Source organism: Labrus bergylta, chromosome 18 (genome assembly GCF_963930695.1).
Source record: "Labrus bergylta chromosome 18, fLabBer1.1, whole genome shotgun sequence".
NCBI lineage: Eukaryota > Metazoa > Chordata > Actinopteri > Labriformes > Labridae > Labrus > Labrus bergylta.
The window spans coordinates 9053475-9070673 of record NC_089212.1 but is presented as its reverse complement, the minus strand read 5'-3'; the positions used below and the strand labels follow the sequence as shown (position 1 = coordinate 9070673).

Genomic DNA, 17199 nt, shown 5'->3' with positions numbered 1-17199 from the left:
GTGCTTTTGACACTGCTGTAACATAGAGGGGAGGAAGAAATCATCGTCATCTCTGATGGTGACCGTCATCATCATCTTACCTGCGTCACATGTTAAATTCAGTTCTATATTTTCAGAATAAAGTATTTTATTGTGAAATGTTTTTGCTCCTTCATGAATATTTCCGGCCTTACTGGTCTGACAGGCTGAGGATAATTAAATTATATTAAATTAATCTAATGACTGAAATTGTCGATGTGATTGGATTTACCTAAAGTTACGTCACAACTCTGACAGGATTATAGTTTGTGAGGAGGTCTCACTCTGACACTTTTTCAAATCAAGTAAATTGACGACAGAGGTAGAGCAGGTCGAGGTGTGATCGTCACGAGACGTCATTATAAATAAAGAAGAACAGAGATGGATGGAACACAGAGAATGTTTAACATGAATCCTGAGCTCCGCAGAAACAGTCAGAGTGAGACCTCACCGTACTCACACAATCTGTGCAACAGCCTGGCGCACCCGGAAGTTGCTGGGGCTATGAGGAGAAAGGTCTGCGTTTCTGGGAAGCGACAGAATGTTCGATCAATAATCGATCAAGACAGCTGATCGAACATTCACAACTCAAATCGGGTCTGCTGACGTGTTGTCAACGTGTTTCCACCTGTGTATGACCTGTTGTTGATGGTTTTCCACCTGTGTATGACCTGTTGTTGATGGTTTTCCACCTGTGTATGACCTGTTGTTGATGGTTTTACACCTGTGTATGACCTGTTGTTGATGGTTTTACACCTGTGTATGACCTGTTGTTGATGGTTTTACACCTGTGTATGACGTGTTGTTGATGGTTATCTGTGTATGACCTGTTGTTGATGGTTTTCCACCTGTGTATGACGTGTAACTGAAGTGATGATGTCAGCACTTCAGCTTCTACCCGAGCTGTGGCTGCAGGTGTTCAGCTTCCTGTCCTGGAGAGACAAACTGAGCGTGCGCTGCACCTGTTCTCACTTCAGACACCTGCTGGATAAGTCCCGCTCCCTGTGGCAAGGCTTCAGCGTGGTGCTGCAGAACTTCCCGCGGTACAACCGGTCGTTCTGGCGCAGCCTGGCTCAGAGGCAAGTGTGCAGGGTGTCTCTGAGGTCAGGTAAGAGGAAACACCTGAAGCAGCTCTCCACCTGGCTTCCTGCCATCGATACACTACGATTGGACGACTGGAGGGAGGAGAGCATCGACGAACTGAAACTTTTCCTCCAACTGAAGCGTTTGTCTGTCACTTCCTGTTCCACTCAACTTAAACGCATGGACTTCCTGTTTTCTCTGAGTCATCAGCTGACGCAGCTAAGCCTCTGTAATGTGCAGCTCACCTGTTCCGCCCCTCACCTGCTGGCAGCTGTGAGTAAGCTGACTCGTCTGACGTCACTGCGGCTGCATCACGACGGAAGTCTGAGAGTCTCAACGCTCAGCGGAGTCCTGACTCACCTGCCCGAGCTCACACACCTGTCCTGCACCATGATCACCTACAAGACACTGCCTCGTGACTACTTTAGCCCCGCCCACCTCACAGGTAGACACACACAGTTGGTAAAGTGTTTTTGTTTGTTTTTAGCTCCTGTGAGGAACTTTGAGTTTGTGTTGACGTTGGCGCCCCCTGTGGACAAAAATATTACGCCGTTACAGATGCAATGTGTCCAAAGTCAAACTGATGGAGAAACGTCACATGAAGCTGTCATCAAACAGCTGATGAGATTGTTTACTAAACATCAGCTGGTGTTTGTAAATAAAACTAACAGCTGTAATGACAGGTGTGTTTGTGTTATAAATGAAGAGATACGCTGTGTTTGTGGTCCAGCAGGTGGCGCTGCTCTGAAGCTGTCTGACCTGCAGTTGTTGAATTATGACGCCATGGTGACGCAGGAAGTCCTCCAGCCTCTGTCCTACCTGAGCAGCCTGTCAGTGTTCCACCTGTACTCTGTACCTGGACCCACCTGTCACCTGCAAACATGGCTGACGTCTCTGCAGCAGCTCCGCAGCCTCAGTGTGCACGGTGAGACGTCATGACCCTGCTGTGTCGTAACAGTGATTGTAGTCTGGACATCGAGATGTTAAAGGGACATTTCTTTAAGTTTACTGTTTGTCTGACGTGTTGTTTACTCTCTCTCATGTTTACCTAGTTCCACTTCCTTTACAGCCTCTTTCAGATCTAATGTCTGACTGAATCTCTCCTTCTAAACCTTCAGCTGAGCCGTCACACTCCACTTATCTTTTATAGTAGTCGTAGTTTTTTTTCACGCTGAGCGTCATGTGTGAACACAAACAGCTGAATGTTTGAGTTTCTCCTCCAGCCTCCTCGTATTTATTCTGCAGAAAGTCAGAGTGAGCTGATGTGAGAACGCAGCAGGATATAATCAGGAGAATTCACCTGGAGCGAGTGGGAGGGGGTGGTGACGTTTATTCCCTGTGATCGCTGCACGACCATAGACTGTCTGCACGCCACCTCTACCATCTCCGTGCTCTAATGAACCTGCTGCTGCATGTTTTCTGTTCTCCAGTATGTTCTTCTCCACTCTTTAGTTGAGATTGAGATTCTGTTCAACTACATGTAGTATTGATAGAAAGACAGATATTCTCATTATAGCGTCTTATAGCTGACTCTGATGCTCCGTCTGCCACTTCCATGTCGTTCTTTTTACGTCATGTCTAACCTCAGGAGACCCGCCCCCTCCTGTCTGACAGGGATAGTCTCTGCTGTGAGGTGCATGTGTGAACAAGCAGGTGAGGAGGATTTCAGGAGCAGTCCTCCTGATGTGATCTAGAAGTATTCAGGAGTGCAGATGTGAAAACAGCTTTATTTCCACTGCAGGAACATTCTGACTTCTCTCTCTCTCTCTCCTCTCATAATACTGTGATAATGTGATGACCTCACTCTGTCCGTCCAATAGGAGGCCATCCTCTGGGGGTTTACGCTGACTGGCTGCCGTCGTCCCTCATCAGTCTGACGCTCTGTGTGGACCTGCAGCCTGAAGACCTGCATGTGGTGTCACTGAGAGCTCCTCACCTGGAACACCTGCACCTGGAGCCCTGGAGCTCCTCCTCCAACCTGGTCAGGCTCCTCCCACAGCTGTTTCCTCACCTGAGGACGCTCCGGATCAGGTGAATCTCCAAACACCCGACCAGCTCTGTTTTTAACATCTGGCTTAAATCCCCTCTGCAACGTGGACTATTGCTGGTCTCCATAGTAACCATCTGTTTGTGTTGGGTTTCAGACACCACCACGTGTCGGACGCTGACTTCCTGTCTCTGCAGCAGCTGCGGCGTCTCGACACTCTCGAGGTTCTCGACTCATTCCACAGACCTGACCCACGAGACCCGAGCTGGGTCGTCTACGGACCCAGTCCCCGTCTGCTGAAGCTGACCTCTGACCTGCAGGAACGGACCAATCACAGAGTGCGAGTCATCACCAGCTCACACAGAGACCCGCTCACCTGCGACTGTGTCTGACCAGCAGACTGTGACATCACTACGTTTGTTTTAATCACACACTCGTACTAAATGTGCCTTAAAAGCATAATGCTCAGCATAAGCATGTGTTAGCATGATGAAGTGCATCACTGTAAATCACAGCAGCTGTTAGCATTAGCTTCCATCAGAACGATAGATTCTAAAAGGTTCACTAAATAAAGATAATGGACTTGGTGAAAGGAGGATCAGAAAGCTTGTCTTGTGTTGCCAAAGTAATTATTATCAGATGAAATAAATCAATAAGCTAAGATACTTTGTTTTCTCTACTGACTGCTTTGTGTGAGTCCAAAACTTAAATACTTAAAGTTAATTATTTCAGATCAGGATGTTCAAAGGTTAAAGGTCACATATTCTCCTCCTCTTAAATTCAGCTTAAATAAGTCTCAGAGCTCCTCAAAACATGTGAAGTTTGTAGTTCTAAATCCACTCTGATCCTGTATTTGATCATGCCTATAAACCCCTCTATTTCAGCCCTGCTCAGAACAGGCTGTTTCTGTGTCTGTACCTTTAAATGTAAATGAGCTGTGTCTGACCACGCCCCCTCTCTGGAAGGGCTTGGGTGTCTCAGGCTTGCCATGTCTTAGTGTTTACAGTGAGAAGGCAAACTCAGAGGGCAGAACAAACACCTAGCTGTGGGAGTGTCACCCACCTGGGGGAGGGGCTACTGCCCTTTGTGATGTCATGATGGGAAAATCTCCAAATGGCCTGTTTGAGCACACATTTTCTGAAAAGTGGAGCAGGAAGAAGACGGAGAGGATGGACTTTTCTCATCATTGGGGGGTTTGTAGACAGACTAGGAACACAGAGTTCAAGGAACATGGTGAAGTGTCGTTACAGAATCTGCTACAGCTTGAACTCCTTCAACTTTATTACAGATGTGTAATGGATGAAAACATTCACAGAAGTTCAGCTGAAATTGGATCAGTTGTCTTTATGTAAAATAAAACCTTCACACATCATTACTCTTTAGAGACCCAACTTCCTAAACTCAGATCAATAAATACAATCAGAAACCCTTCAGTGACAGAGGCTCTTTATCAGAATATAAATATAGTGTACTGGTCTTTAGAAAGGATTATACACATGTAGGTGTGGGAGCATATTTCAATGCACTCTTTAAACAGCAGGGGGTGTAGTCTGTCAGAAATTTCTGTTAGTCTCAAGACTCATTGTAACCTGTTAAATTATTTCTCACTTTTATCGTGTAATGCAAGGTTTTGATTATCAAATAATTTATAGATTTAGTGATTTAAGAATTTAAATAAAGTTGTAGTGTTTTATATGAACAATTTATTTCTCCGATCCACCGGGTCACTTTGTGAAAGCGTGTCCTTCTTCTCAGGTGCGGTCAGCATGACCACAAGCGAGCACACAAGCGTGTTACCGTCAGCCATTTTCAGCATGCCTGTCGTGCAGCTGACTGGCTCCTTCATATTTTAGTCCAACACACAGGATGTTGTGATAGATGCAGTAAAAGCATGAAGACCTGATTACAGAAATCAAGACGTTTATTTTGATAGTACAAACTGTTCAGCATCCTGTTCATTATTTACAGCAAAAAACAAAACAATAAAATTTATATAAAAAACTAAAAACCATCCTCTTCTCTTTTCTGCACTCATGCAGTCCATTTTGTTAAACTCCCAGAATGCTTTGCGTTCAGACAGGTGCGTCTGTGGGCGGAATCTGTCAGTTTCATGTCCATTCATTGGTCGCTTGCCGTCACTCCGACGTCTCTTCGTCTTTCTGTTTCTTCTTTTTTTTCTTCTTCTTGGCACTGTCGACAACCTGAAACACAAACGCGTTGAAACATTTATTCAATTTAAACATTTAATTCTAGCTCGCCATCATGCGACCGTCTGACTGCACACAGATGTTCAGCTCTCACCTCAGTCTCAGGCTCTGCTGCTGCCTCCTCTGGCTCCGCCTCCACTCCATCAGTCTCTGCCTCCTCCAGCTTCGCCTTCTTGTCTTTTTTCTTCTTTTTCTTTTCTTTTTTAAGCTCCTCTGCAGATGGCGTGCCAGGCGCAGTCGTCTCTCCCTCGCTATCCGCAGCCTCTCTCTTCCTCTGCAAAACACAGTACAGGTCAGACACATCTGGCAGGACCTTTCTGATTGGACATTACAGTCTATCACAGATTAACTCTCAGCTGATAGGTTGAGTATACCTTTGCTGAAGTGTCACCCGATTCCTCAGTCTTCTTAGAGATGCTGTCAAAACAAAAAGAGGTGATCAATCCACAGGTTCTTAAAGATTCTTTACATTAAAACTGAATGTGACCAGCAGTGATGTCATCACCTTCAGTATGACATCACTGCTGATGTCATCAGTGTCCTCAGGTGAGCTGCAGCTCTGCAGGCAGCAGAGTGACAGCGCTCATGGCTGAGAGTTCCTGTAGCAGACTGACTCCCTCAGAGCGCACGGCAGCACGGTGAGGGATAACTGTCTGCATCACACACACAGGTGAGCCCCCCCCCCCCCCCCCCCCCCTCAGGTGAGCCTTACCTGTAGTCTACGTAACCGCTCTTCCAGTCGCCAGGCGTGCTGCCGTTTGGTTTCCCGTGTTTGTCGAGGAGTCCTTTCTGAATCATCATCTTCTTCTGACTTGCCTGATTGGACAAACACAAATTAATACTTTCAAATTAAACTTTGAATGAACAGGATGCAGCATCATGACCTCCGCCTCACCTTCGGTCCCAGACCCCACTTCCGGGGATACGTGTCTCTCTCCATGATCACCCTCTTTATCTTCGCCACAACGCCGTGGTCACAGGTGGAGATCACCGCCGTGGTCATCAGCGCCACGGCTGGACGAGGACAGAGATCATAAACGGATTAATATTCATTATCGATCACATCGATTCTTTCATCAGAGAGCGGCAGGTGTGTATGTGGATATGGAGAGCAGCCATCAGTAAGGGGTGATAGATAGCAGGTCATCATGGCCCGAGAGCTGCTGACGCTACTCAAACTCATCATGTGGCTGCACCTCCACACACACCAACACCTCTGTCACTCACCTGTACAGATGGCCTCGCCCTTTGTGGTTATGACAACGATGTCCTGGTTCATCTCGATGCCGTCTTCATACCTGAGGACACCTGGCAGCATGATCTTTGCCCCGTAACAGATGGCGTTCACCTGCAGACGCAGCAACAGTTATAGTCAGTCACAAATCACTTCAAACATCATGCTTTTACCCTTTAATCCGTCTAACTACATTTTTCCAGGCAGGGGATTGGTCAGACAGCCAAGAGAAATTGTGACATCACATGATATCAGGTTGTTTAGCGAAACCTTCTCAGCATCATCATTCCTCACCAAGAGCCAATCAGAGCGCCAAGCGTCCTAGGCTAACACACGTCTTAGGTAATGCATACTGCTTTTTAGAGCTCTTGGCACTTTGATACCATCAACCATAAAACTAACAGTTTTTAGCGCAGCATTGGTCTCAGCAAACCTGACAATCATGAATGATGTTAGCATAGCATTAGTGGGTGATACCTGACATAATCATGGATGTTATTGGCATGTTAGTGTAGCATTGGTACTTGGTAGTAGCTAAGCTATGTTAGCAGGCTGTAACGTCTGCAGCAGGTCAAGTTCTCTTTGTCCGTCAGTTAAACTCAGAGGCTCTAAAGACAGCAGTGATTTAAACGATGAAGACTCACAGCGCTGTCCTTCATCACCAGACGTTTGTGGGACACAAGCAGCTTCTCCAGAGGGAAGATGACCCTCCGCAGGTACGTCTCGTCTTTGTTGTGATCCAGCTGCCACTGAGCGTCCAGCACGTCGTGCATCGTCACCAGGTGGTCCTGAAAAAGACAAACACACAAAACTTAGAACATCAGCAGTGACCGTGATGTCAGTAAGGGGCAATGATGTCACAATAATGTCAGCAGCATTGAGGCGCCACAGTCTGAACTGACGGTGGAGTCGGAGTCTCCGCTGCAGGTTTCTTTTCCAAAGTTTAATTAGCAGACCTGCACCGAGCAGCAGGCCTGGACTCAACACTTTGAGCTCACATTTACATTCACAAGCACCAAAGCTTTACAAAGACTTTAGCTCTTCAGTCTCAATGTTGGCATCAGTATAAGTTTAATAGAATCAAATTTCAGGATCTACAAGAAGTGATGCTCACCGTCTCCCCCATCACACCCGACCGCACCCTCCGGAGCTCCTGCATCTGACCTCCGACCCCGAGCATCAGACCCAGGTGGACACACAGGGTCCTGATGTAAGTCCCTGCCTCACAGCTCACCCAGAAGATACCTGTAACACAAAGTCCTCTGTGACCTCTGACCTCAGCAGCTAGTGTAAACACCTTGCATTAACTAGACAGTCATTTGGTTACCATGGAGACGCATGGGTCATCTAAACTAGTTTGTTCCAGTGTTTCCTCGTGTCTAATAGTCTAACAGACTTGGAGCTGCAGACACACTTTAGAGCAACCACCCAGTACAGAAACCAGGTGAACACATCAAGTAATTAGTCTGATTTTAACCTCCTGGGGTTATAGCGATCTTACCCAGCCTCCTCTCGGGGTCGTATTCGATCAGTTTGCTGTCGTAGATCGTTCGGACTCTCAGCTGTCGTTTGACAGCAGCGATCAGCGGCGGCCGCTGGAACAGAGCACCGGTCAGCTGCTCCAACCCCTGCAGATACCAGAGAAGGATTCTTAATACCAAACGTTCACACTCCAAAGCGAGTCGTTTCTTTAAATACTCAAATTACAGGAAAACTCGTTCACAAATGTCTAAATTAAACAAAATCATTAGAAACGCTTTGACAAGATGGAGCCCTCACTCCTCTCTAGCTCCACCCTCTTGTCGCCAATGTTTGAGTAATTTAGACATTGTCTCTGCATGATCTCAAAACTGAGAACAACCTTCATGTCCTGCCACTCATTCAAGTTTCCATCTTCATCAGAATTTAAACATTTAATTAAAGTTCCTCAGTAGGATCGTCTTACCCGGGCCAGAGTGTGCTCGCTCTCTATGGCATTGTGCAGCCGAACGATCCCCACATACTCTTTACCTGCAACACATACACAGAGAGTAGTGAGGGGGGCCGCTTGTTTTACTGAGCTCGCACGCCGGCCAACCAGCCGGGTGGAGATTCTGTGCTACATTTATTCTGACGCTAACAGAAAAAGAAGTGGTCATAAGTGTACCGGCGCTCTGCTGGGACTTGACCAATCGTGTGGCTCTATCCACACAGACGATCAGACAACCTGTGACCTTGGGGTCAAGTGTCCCGCTGTGACCCGTCTTCTCCACCCGCAGGATCCTCCTGATCCACGCCACCACCTCGTGAGACGACGGGTTCGCCGGTTTGTCCAGGTTGATGAAGCCAGACCTGACAGGAAACAGGAAGTAGAAACATCAGTCGCTGACCAATCAGATGCATTTATAAATAACCTGCAGTGTTCTACTTTTCCATTTGAAACTAAGTTGAACTACATTTTTTCAGGCAAGGGATTGGTCAGACAGCCAAGAGAAATTGTGACATCACATGATATCAGGTTGTTTAGCGAAACCTTCTCAGCATCATCACTCCTCCCCACAAGCCAATCAGATCGCCCAACATCCCGGGCTCCAAAATGTCTTACATAATGCATGTTGCTGTTTAAAGCTGGCGTTGGTGTTTATCATTAGTCGAGGTTTAACATAATTATAGAAGTCAAGATGTTGCACAGCATTGGTTGTATCTAACCTGACATATCATGAACATTGTTAGCATAGCACAAGTCAGCTCTTACCTGACATAATCGTTGATGTTTCTCTTCAGCGGGTTGCTGCCGTTCGGTAGTGGCGTGTAATGAGCAGTGCGGATGTTCAGCTTATCAAAATTCTGCAAAAAAAACAAAAAAACAACTTGTTGACGGTTTTCCATCATGGGGCAACTTATGTTAGAAAACTAACTTTTAAATATCCCATCACCTGAATCATCATAATCTACCTCCCCTACCCGCCTTAATCATCTACCTGCGTCACACCTCCCGTCTCATTATCTACACTCTGGTAAACTTTGTCTTTTATAACTTGAGCATTGTGTGATCAGAACATTTAAATCGTCTCTGCAGCAGTCCAGTCAAGTCATTCTCTCCGTGCAGCGTCAGGTCGCCGCTGACAGAACGCCATGGCGACACTGACACTGCTGTGGAGAGGCTCCGCCCCCAGAACGAGGGCAGGGCTAGAGACAGAGACCAGATGGCCGCTCAGCGAATGGATAAACAGATTCATCACTTCACACACTGAAAGACTCCAGGACATTAAATGGACGAGACAGGCCAAGTGTTCAGAGAGAACGGGTGAGCTCAGGGGCGTTACCTTTAGTAACAGAGGCCACTGTGACGTGTCCAATGTGGGCACTTTAGACTCGGGCTGGATGAAGAAGTCTCCGATCTGCTGGATCTCCTGTTAGAGGAAAACAGTTTTAAATCTTCATCCAGAGAAAAAAACCCAACTAAACATCTACAGCGTCGCCTCGCCGTCACACTCACCCCGACATCCTCTTCACTGACTTTCTTGACCTTCTTTTTCTTCTTCGCCGACGATACTGAAACAAACGATTAACGTGACGCACAGATTTAGATGTCGGAGAAATGACCCGTCAGAGCAAACCAAACATTCCTGCTCTGCAATCATTTAATAAAGTGTAATTTAAAAACAAAGACTCGTATCAGTGAATCATTCAGGTTATTTTCCAAATCAAAGTGAATGAGCATCTTTAGGTTTAAAACTGTTGGACTCATTAGATTTATAGAGGACGGGTCTTTGGACTGAAGGAACTACAACATCACCTTCACACAGCCCAACACTTTAAAGAGAAAACAGATTTTTTGTAAAAAAGGTTGCAGCGGGAGTTACATGCATACCAAGTGTTTCTATAAAGTCAAATATTACATTATTCATTATTTGAGGATACATTTAGAGCTTATCCAGTGAAAAAAAACCTCAACATTTTGATGATTGTAGTAACTCTTTCGCTGATTTTCAAAATAAGACTTTAACATTTTAGAGTGTTTTTTTTAAATAACCGTTTGAGCAAGTTATTCAACGTATGTTTAAAATAATTTCAGGTGTTTTCCTTCTAGACACGTTCCTCAGGTCAGTTTGTGTCACGTCATTAGTGACGAGTTGCCCACGTGCCTCTCATGCAACACGTGGTTGTTAGCATCAGGCAGCTAGCTGAGGCTAACAGGCCGTAATAAACATGAACCCCTAAAACATCCAATAATACCTCAAATATGTTGAACATGTTGACAGAGCGAAGATTAGATGATCATACAACTATTATTAAAATAGCAGAAACTGATCAGTAGATTCATTCTGACTGAAAACGAGTTTTTACATTCACTCACTTTTCAAATAGGTTTTTAATGAATCAAATGAGGATCTGAACCGAGAGACACGCTGAACCACAGAGTTCAGTGAAATTACTCAAATCAAGAGTCACACCGGATGTAAGTTAAACCGGGACTTTTTAATAAACATTGGAAAAAACGTCTGTTTTCTCCACGAGGCTATGAACTAAAAGCAGAAAAGTGTTGTCGATAATTTTACACAGTCGGCAGTTCAAGGTTCGTTAGTGCCCATCAACGGTGCTTAAAGTTAATTTAAACAGGGTTATTTATTTTCATGTTTTAGTTTCTGAGTTAAACCAGAATCGGCCTTGTAGCTTGTTGAACGTGCGTCGCTGCACGTGGTCCCTGCAGGTATCAAGAAACCCACGTGCTCCACGTTACACATGTGCCCGATACATACGAAATATCAAACTTAGTGTAACGACGAGCACCAAGAGTATCCTACGAAGATTTAGTTACGTTTTTTTATGATTTTGGATGCACGTTCAAATCATCCGTTTTCTCCGCGAGGTTCTGCGTTAGACTCAGAAAAACGTGAGATTGACGTCAGGAATTAAAGCCGACAGGTGCAGCTTCAGTTTGTGCTCTTATACGTCGCTTTAAGTTACAGGTTTGTTTGTTAGAGTTAAAGGTGCTCAGATCTGCCGCTGCACGTGGCTCCTGCAGTTAGCTGTGATCAGGCCCACGAGCTCAAAACCCACATCACTGCAAACTGGGGCGCGAGACGAAATCTCAAACTCGATGTAATGACATAATAATAATAATAATGATGACAACACGATGCGGGATGTTTGTTTCTAATGATAAATTGCTGAATATATAAATGTGTGTTTTTCTCCACGAGGTTCTGCAGGAAAAACACAAACTCGCGACAGAAGGCCCCCTAAACAGCCAACACTAACAAGCTGGGGTTGTGCACTTAACTCAAATGTAATATTAACTAAATCGTTTGATTAAAAAGGTTTAATTAAAGTTCAGCTGTGTTCAGTAAAACGTGCTGCACACTCACCTTCTGTGTCCGCCATCTTGAACTGAGGAATGAACGCACAATCCGCGTTTTTCTACTTCCGTCTCCTCCTTCTTCTTCGAGCTTTATTAGCGGTTTGCAAACCAGCTGTAAGTGGTAACACCGCCACCTACCGTCAAAGAGGGTGCAGAGTCACAAAATATCATGAACTCATCAAGTCAGTCCAACGTCTCCTAAGGCCTGTTCAGTGTTTTTCTGAATGTATTGTGGTGTTTGTAGAGAGTGATGTAACAGCTGTTTGAGGTGAAAACAAAAGTCTCTCTCTGTAGGGATCATTTGTGTCATGACGTCAAACACTTATAATAACAACATGAGCCTGTGAGGGACAAAAAACTACTTTGAGTGGACACAGTCTGTTTACCTGCTGCTGCAGTCAGACGTCACAGCCCTGACAGAAACGTGCTCAAACTAGGATCAATATTGGAGATGCTTTTGAAAAATGGAGAGAGGTTAGAATACAGAAAGGTTTACAGACCGATGCAGAGCTGGATAAACACTGACGCTTCAGTGTCCACCACATGGCAACCTGCATGAGCATGGACTCTAGAGAGGAGGGGGGAGACAGCTCTCTATGATGTTTAGTAGTTTAGATGTAATTTGGACTGCAGTACCCATTTTAAACACTAGGTGTCAGGGTTACATATTGCTCTGATTGCTCCATGTCATCATATTTTCTTTAACAACCTGTTTGGATTCTTTCTCGATCTTACACTCGTGCGTACTTCACTGTTGGATACGTTTCCTTGTGCATGCTTCCTTTCTTTGTGGTTCATGTTGGCAAAAGTTTCCGAAAAAACGTCCCGTTTTCTACCAAGCGGTCCGGGTCAGTTCGGTTCTCTACCGTACACATTCATGGCGCTTCCACTCTCAGAAGTTGGGGATGGTACCAAGATAACCGATCCAACCCTAAAGGGTGGAGTTAGACACACTGCAGTCTTGCCCGATTGGTTGAAAAAAATCTCTTTCCGTGCAACAGCGGTAATAAAGGACAAACAAAAAATGCCATGTTCAAAGATCCCGAAGATTTGGAGAAAGTCATTTCAAGAATGTTTTGTTTTTTGCGACTGTTGTCAGCGTGTAGCTCCGCCCCTCTGACCACCTCTGAGATACAGACCTTGGAGGGAATCATTGATCTTTGTTGACTTTCTTCTTTGTTGAATTTATTGGCGGTCTACACAGTGTTGTGACTCGCAATACTATGTATGTAGTGATGTGTAAGGGAACAGTTTGCTGTGGAAACGCAAGCAAGACCAAACTGTACCAAACCAAACCAGACTGCTTGGTGGAAACCGGGCTTTTAACTGACCCGTGTAACAGTTGAAGACAAAGAGCTGCACAAACTATAAACTCTTTTTCAAATTTTCTCTGAAGCTTCAAAGACAAATCATCAGCAAGATTTAAAAATAGAAGCCTGATCACAGAAACACCTCTTAATTTTACACAACATGCAGGAAACAGAACAGAAGGACAGAACCCAGAGCTCATGTGATGGACATCTGACGTCTTCTTCTTCTTTTAGAAATATCTTCTCTCTGGAAAGAGGAGACAAACATGCTGGTGTTATCAAGCTGAAACCTCAGATGTTGAAAAATGAAGCCGATGCTGAAGTGTAAAACCCTGCAGTTTCTCGAGTGTCCACTAGAGTCTGGCTGCAGAAACACAGGAAGTCACATACACACCCATTCTAAAAAGCCTGTTTTTAAAACAGAGATTAACATGTTTACAGCCTGGTTCAAAAAACCAAACAGGTCTGATTAGCTCATGTCTCGATCGGCACACACTGTACGGGGGTGAATGTTTTGATGACTCATCCGTTTTGATTTGATGAAGGATAAGAGTTATTCACAATAAAGCGTGTAGCTGACCTGACAAACAGCCCTAAAAGCGTGAAAGGACCTCTAGAGTCTGTAAAGTCTGTAAAAATGTTTATTTCTGCTGTAAAGATGGACATTTTAACATAGGGCTCTATAGGGACTGACTCACTGCAGGAGACAGAACTGCAGCTGTAAAGATGGACATTTTTACATGGCACAGCACACACAGCATTGATAACTAAACTGTTTCTGCTCTCACTCGATCTCAGCTGTCGTCTGGTAATAGTGATTTTTAATAAAAAGCTGAAACAGAACCATCGATACTGATGTTGGTAGCAGTGGCTGTCTGACCTCTATCTACAGTACTTACCCTTGACCTTGAGGGACACTGTTTTGTCCCACAAGAGCAAGAGTACCTCCCATTATCTCGGGGGGTGGGGTCTTTCAGGGTCAGACTCAGATCTTACAGAGTCTGTAACAGGTTTTTCCTCATGGTTGTACGGTCTTGGTAGAGCTGTCCTTGTTGGTCGGGCTGGTCCTAGCCATCCTCAAACACGTGGACTATTGTGGTGATGTAAGTTGTTGTGTTGCAACAGCTCCACGTCACTGATGCATCCTGGGGCAGGTTAGCTGTTATTACCCACGGCAGCCTGACGGTCTTCTCCATCTGATCCACCTCCATGTCCCCACTGGAGGCTGAGAAGACAACACACAACATGAACAGAGAGTACAAACGTCAACGCCAAAAACAAACATTTGACAAGAAGCCGCACTTCCTTCTGAGCCAGGATGTAGCCCTCCCTGCGGACGGTGCAGATACATTTTCCGCTGTCGCTTTTGCCTGAGTTACGGATGGTCACACTGAGGTCTTTGGATCGCAGCGGGTCACTGTTCATCTCTGTGTTGCCATGGTAACACTTGTCTTGTCTGTACGGCTGGTCCTGGCCGTTCTCGTACACATGGACCACCATGTCTCAAGGCTCTGAGCGCCTCCACCCCACTGCGGCGTCTGCAGGCAGCTGAGCGTTAGTTATGAAGGGCAGCATGAAGGTTTCAGCCCAATCCTCGACCTCCACCACCTCCGGGACCACTGAGGGGACGACAGACCACATCATGGCTTTATGGAAACTGTAAATTAGTAACACTTTGACGCCATTGATCCACATTTTATAATGCTCGTTACAGCTTCTGTTTCTCTGATCATGCAGTTTGTTGTTTCTCAAACTTTAGCGCCCTCTGCAGACTCATCCTTGGATTACTTCAACATATGTTTACCTCATGATCTGACACTTTGGGAGTCCAGCATTGTAACAGTGAGTTTAAAATGGGGATCAGCAGGACAGAGAGACTTTAACAATTTATGTTAAATTATGTATGACTTTAACATAAATTGTGTTAAACAGAATATTCCATATCTGCTCTTCATTCTTAGCTAACAACGCCGTCGTCAACAGTCTGCTCAGGCTTTTTAAAATCTTCAACACGCATTTACAAACAGGACAACAGTAGGTCATAGTTTAGCTTCTGCGTCTTCTGACGTCATTTAACTCCTTTTCAAAGACGATTCACTGATATTAGCATGCACCTGTTTTTATTATTGCATCTGAAATCTGACTCATCTTCCTTCTTTTTAGTTGCAAGTCGGAGTGTAAATGTGAGAGGAAGCCTTGGCTGGAAGTTCTTTATCACAAACCGCTAGAAGTCTGAAAAGTCAGTCCCCAGAGGACAGATCGCCACCAGACGAAGGGTGGAGCTGTCTCCCCCCGCCCCCTCCTCTCTAGAGTCCATGCTCATGCAGGTTGCCATGTGGTGGACACTGAAGCTTCAGTGTTTAGCCAGCTCTGCATCGGTCTGTAAACCTTTCTGTGTTCTAACCTCTCTCCATTTTTCAAAAGCATCTCCAATATTGATCCTAGTTTGAGCATGTTTCTGCTCGTGGAGCTTATTAGAAACATGCAGAGGCTTTTTAGGTCGGGTACAATCACTTCTACCTGAACCACTTCTCTTGCCCGCTTCCATCGCTGCAACACCTGTTGGTTTGACCTGATAACTGCTCTCATATCTGGCAAATCGAGGGGCGTCCAAAACGTGCCTTAAAACTGCCTACCTTCTCTGGTCCAAACAAATCCAGAGCATTCAGGACCAGAATCTAAAGTTAGAAGGAGGACATACTGACTGCTGCATTGTTGTCAGAGAAGCCAGCACTTCAACATAGCATGTTTCCTTAATGTCTGATCATATAGTAAGCTCACTTTATCATTTCACTCACTACACATCTCACTGATTGGACCTTTAAAATGACTTTAACATCTAAACTGAATTGTGATTGCTTCCTTGTTTCTGTTTGAACAAGATGGAAATTAAAGAATACACTCATGGTCCTCTAAAGCAGAGATATTGGGAAAGTGTTTTCATGTCTTCATTCAATAGGAGAGAAAAGAGCTGAAACACAGTTGGCCTGCTCTGCCTGCGCATCTGTCTGACTTTTAGACAACTACAATCGTTAATAACTGATTATAACTCCGCTGAAACGATTTCAAATGTGTTCTCTACAGAAATATTGAGGTCACATTTGTTGAATTGTATCCACACATGTATACAGACAAAATAAACTTAAAATATTGTCATCTAAATGTTAAAAACAAGTCACGATTTAAATATTTAGCATCTAAAATCTTAGCTTATTATTCAGAAACGTGACCTGTGTTTATAACATTTAACATTTCCATTTGCTAGTCAAATGATCTTTGGTTCAATTTCACATATATAATAATAAATATGACAAAGTTCCCAAACATTACTCTAAATGTGATTCAATATATTTTAGAGCTAAATGAGGAGAAGACATGTTTTTAAGTTTACAATCAGTGCCCCACATGAACATGATGATTTAGTTCTGGGACTTCAGGGGCTCATCATCCTAAAGCTTTGGCGACCCTAAAGTCCAAAACAGTAAAAAGAAATATCTTGCTCACACGAAATATATATATTTTTTAATTTTCGGGGACTTCAGGGACTTAATACTTTTATATTTCCCAGAATTTTCGAGGGCTAGAAATTTCACTGAAGTGAAAGAAATTAACGTAAAACTGTGAGGCGTTTGCGGGCATAGTTCCCATATTTCCGACGGCATTGAAAGCATCATGAGATGCAGCGCTGCGGTCAGACAGACAGGCAGACTCCGTCAGACAGACAGACAGACATCACGGACACATCTGACAGTGCAGACCATCTCCGTGATTTACACGACCGCCTCGTTTCTTTTCTTCGGTGTTTTTCGGTAAATTAACGGTGAATCGCCGGTATGAACACGGAGGAGACGCAGGTGGAGCTGCAGGATGCGGGGAGCAGAGATGCGGAGCGCAGAGATGCGGAGCTGAAGGATGCGGAGGAGTCCCCCGCTCAGCCCCCCGCTCAGGATGCTGACGCCACGGAGGCCGATGTGAGCGAGGCGGACCTGGACCAGGAGGAGCAGGAGAAGCAGCCG

At 44.9% G+C, this 17199-nt stretch overlaps 4 protein-coding genes and 4 non-coding genes across 10 annotated transcripts in view; 2 read left to right on the top strand and 6 right to left on the bottom strand.

Annotated features, from left to right (window-relative positions):
• The first annotated feature begins 487 nt into the window (after nucleotides 1–487).
• im:7136021 (uncharacterized) lies at nucleotides 488–3753 on the top strand. Of its 3 annotated transcripts, XM_065966569.1 has the most exons (5): nucleotides 488–721; nucleotides 878–1546; nucleotides 1832–2026; nucleotides 2922–3132; nucleotides 3246–3753. In XM_065966569.1, the coding sequence occupies exons 2-5, from the start codon at nucleotides 892–894 to the stop codon at nucleotides 3478–3480; spliced, it is 1296 nt and encodes a 431-aa protein (XP_065822641.1). In that variant the 5' UTR covers nucleotides 488–721; nucleotides 878–891; the 3' UTR covers nucleotides 3481–3753. The 3 variants fall into 3 exon arrangements, with proteins under 3 accessions (XP_065822641.1, XP_020509370.1, XP_020509368.1); XM_020653714.3 differs by having other exon boundaries at nucleotides 488–1546; nucleotides 1835–2026; XM_020653712.3 differs by having other exon boundaries at nucleotides 489–1546.
• Nucleotides 3754–4991: 1238 nt separating this feature from the next.
• Nucleotides 4992–11982, bottom strand: dkc1 (dyskeratosis congenita 1, dyskerin). Its single transcript, XM_029281154.2, has 15 exons — nucleotides 11881–11982; nucleotides 10008–10063; nucleotides 9835–9921; nucleotides 9264–9355; nucleotides 8676–8860; nucleotides 8475–8539; nucleotides 8031–8157; nucleotides 7644–7774; nucleotides 7174–7317; nucleotides 6523–6643; nucleotides 6191–6309; nucleotides 6008–6111; nucleotides 5670–5712; nucleotides 5390–5569; nucleotides 4992–5289 (listed from the first exon to the last, which is right to left on the bottom strand). Exons 1-15 carry the CDS (start codon nucleotides 11894–11896, stop codon nucleotides 5224–5226), a joined length of 1536 nt encoding a protein of 511 aa, XP_029136987.1. The 5' UTR covers nucleotides 11897–11982; the 3' UTR covers nucleotides 4992–5223.
• On the bottom strand, nucleotides 6409–6486 carry LOC114921293 (small nucleolar RNA SNORD83). The gene has a single exon (XR_003809594.2). It is a non-coding gene; the product is annotated as a small nucleolar RNA SNORD83 (small nucleolar RNA).
• Nucleotides 6741–6821, bottom strand: LOC114921295 (small nucleolar RNA SNORD53/SNORD92). Its single transcript, XR_003809596.1, has one exon. It is a non-coding gene; the product is annotated as a small nucleolar RNA SNORD53/SNORD92 (small nucleolar RNA).
• LOC114921294 (small nucleolar RNA SNORD53/SNORD92) lies at nucleotides 8983–9063 on the bottom strand. Its single transcript, XR_003809595.1, has one exon. It is a non-coding gene; the product is annotated as a small nucleolar RNA SNORD53/SNORD92 (small nucleolar RNA).
• On the bottom strand, nucleotides 9558–9755 carry LOC114921296 (small nucleolar RNA SNORD17). The gene has a single exon (XR_003809597.1). It is a non-coding gene; the product is annotated as a small nucleolar RNA SNORD17 (small nucleolar RNA).
• Nucleotides 11983–12263: 281 nt separating the features above from the next.
• On the bottom strand, nucleotides 12264–14861 carry LOC136183283 (myelin-oligodendrocyte glycoprotein-like). The gene is made up of 2 exons (XM_065966570.1): nucleotides 14486–14861; nucleotides 12264–14408 (listed from the first exon to the last, which is right to left on the bottom strand). The coding sequence occupies exons 1-2, from the start codon at nucleotides 14681–14683 to the stop codon at nucleotides 14349–14351; spliced, it is 258 nt and encodes an 85-aa protein (XP_065822642.1). The 5' UTR covers nucleotides 14684–14861; the 3' UTR covers nucleotides 12264–14348.
• A 1975-nt stretch (nucleotides 14862–16836) lies between these two features.
• slc3a2b (solute carrier family 3 member 2b) overlaps nucleotides 16837–17199 on the top strand; it is an 8452-nt gene continuing 8089 nt past the window's right edge. The window contains exon 1 of the mRNA XM_020653745.2: nucleotides 16837–17199. This exon is cut by the window's right edge and continues 188 nt beyond it. Within this exon, the coding sequence (XP_020509401.2) occupies nucleotides 17017–17199 (183 nt within the window). The 5' untranslated portion in view covers nucleotides 16837–17016.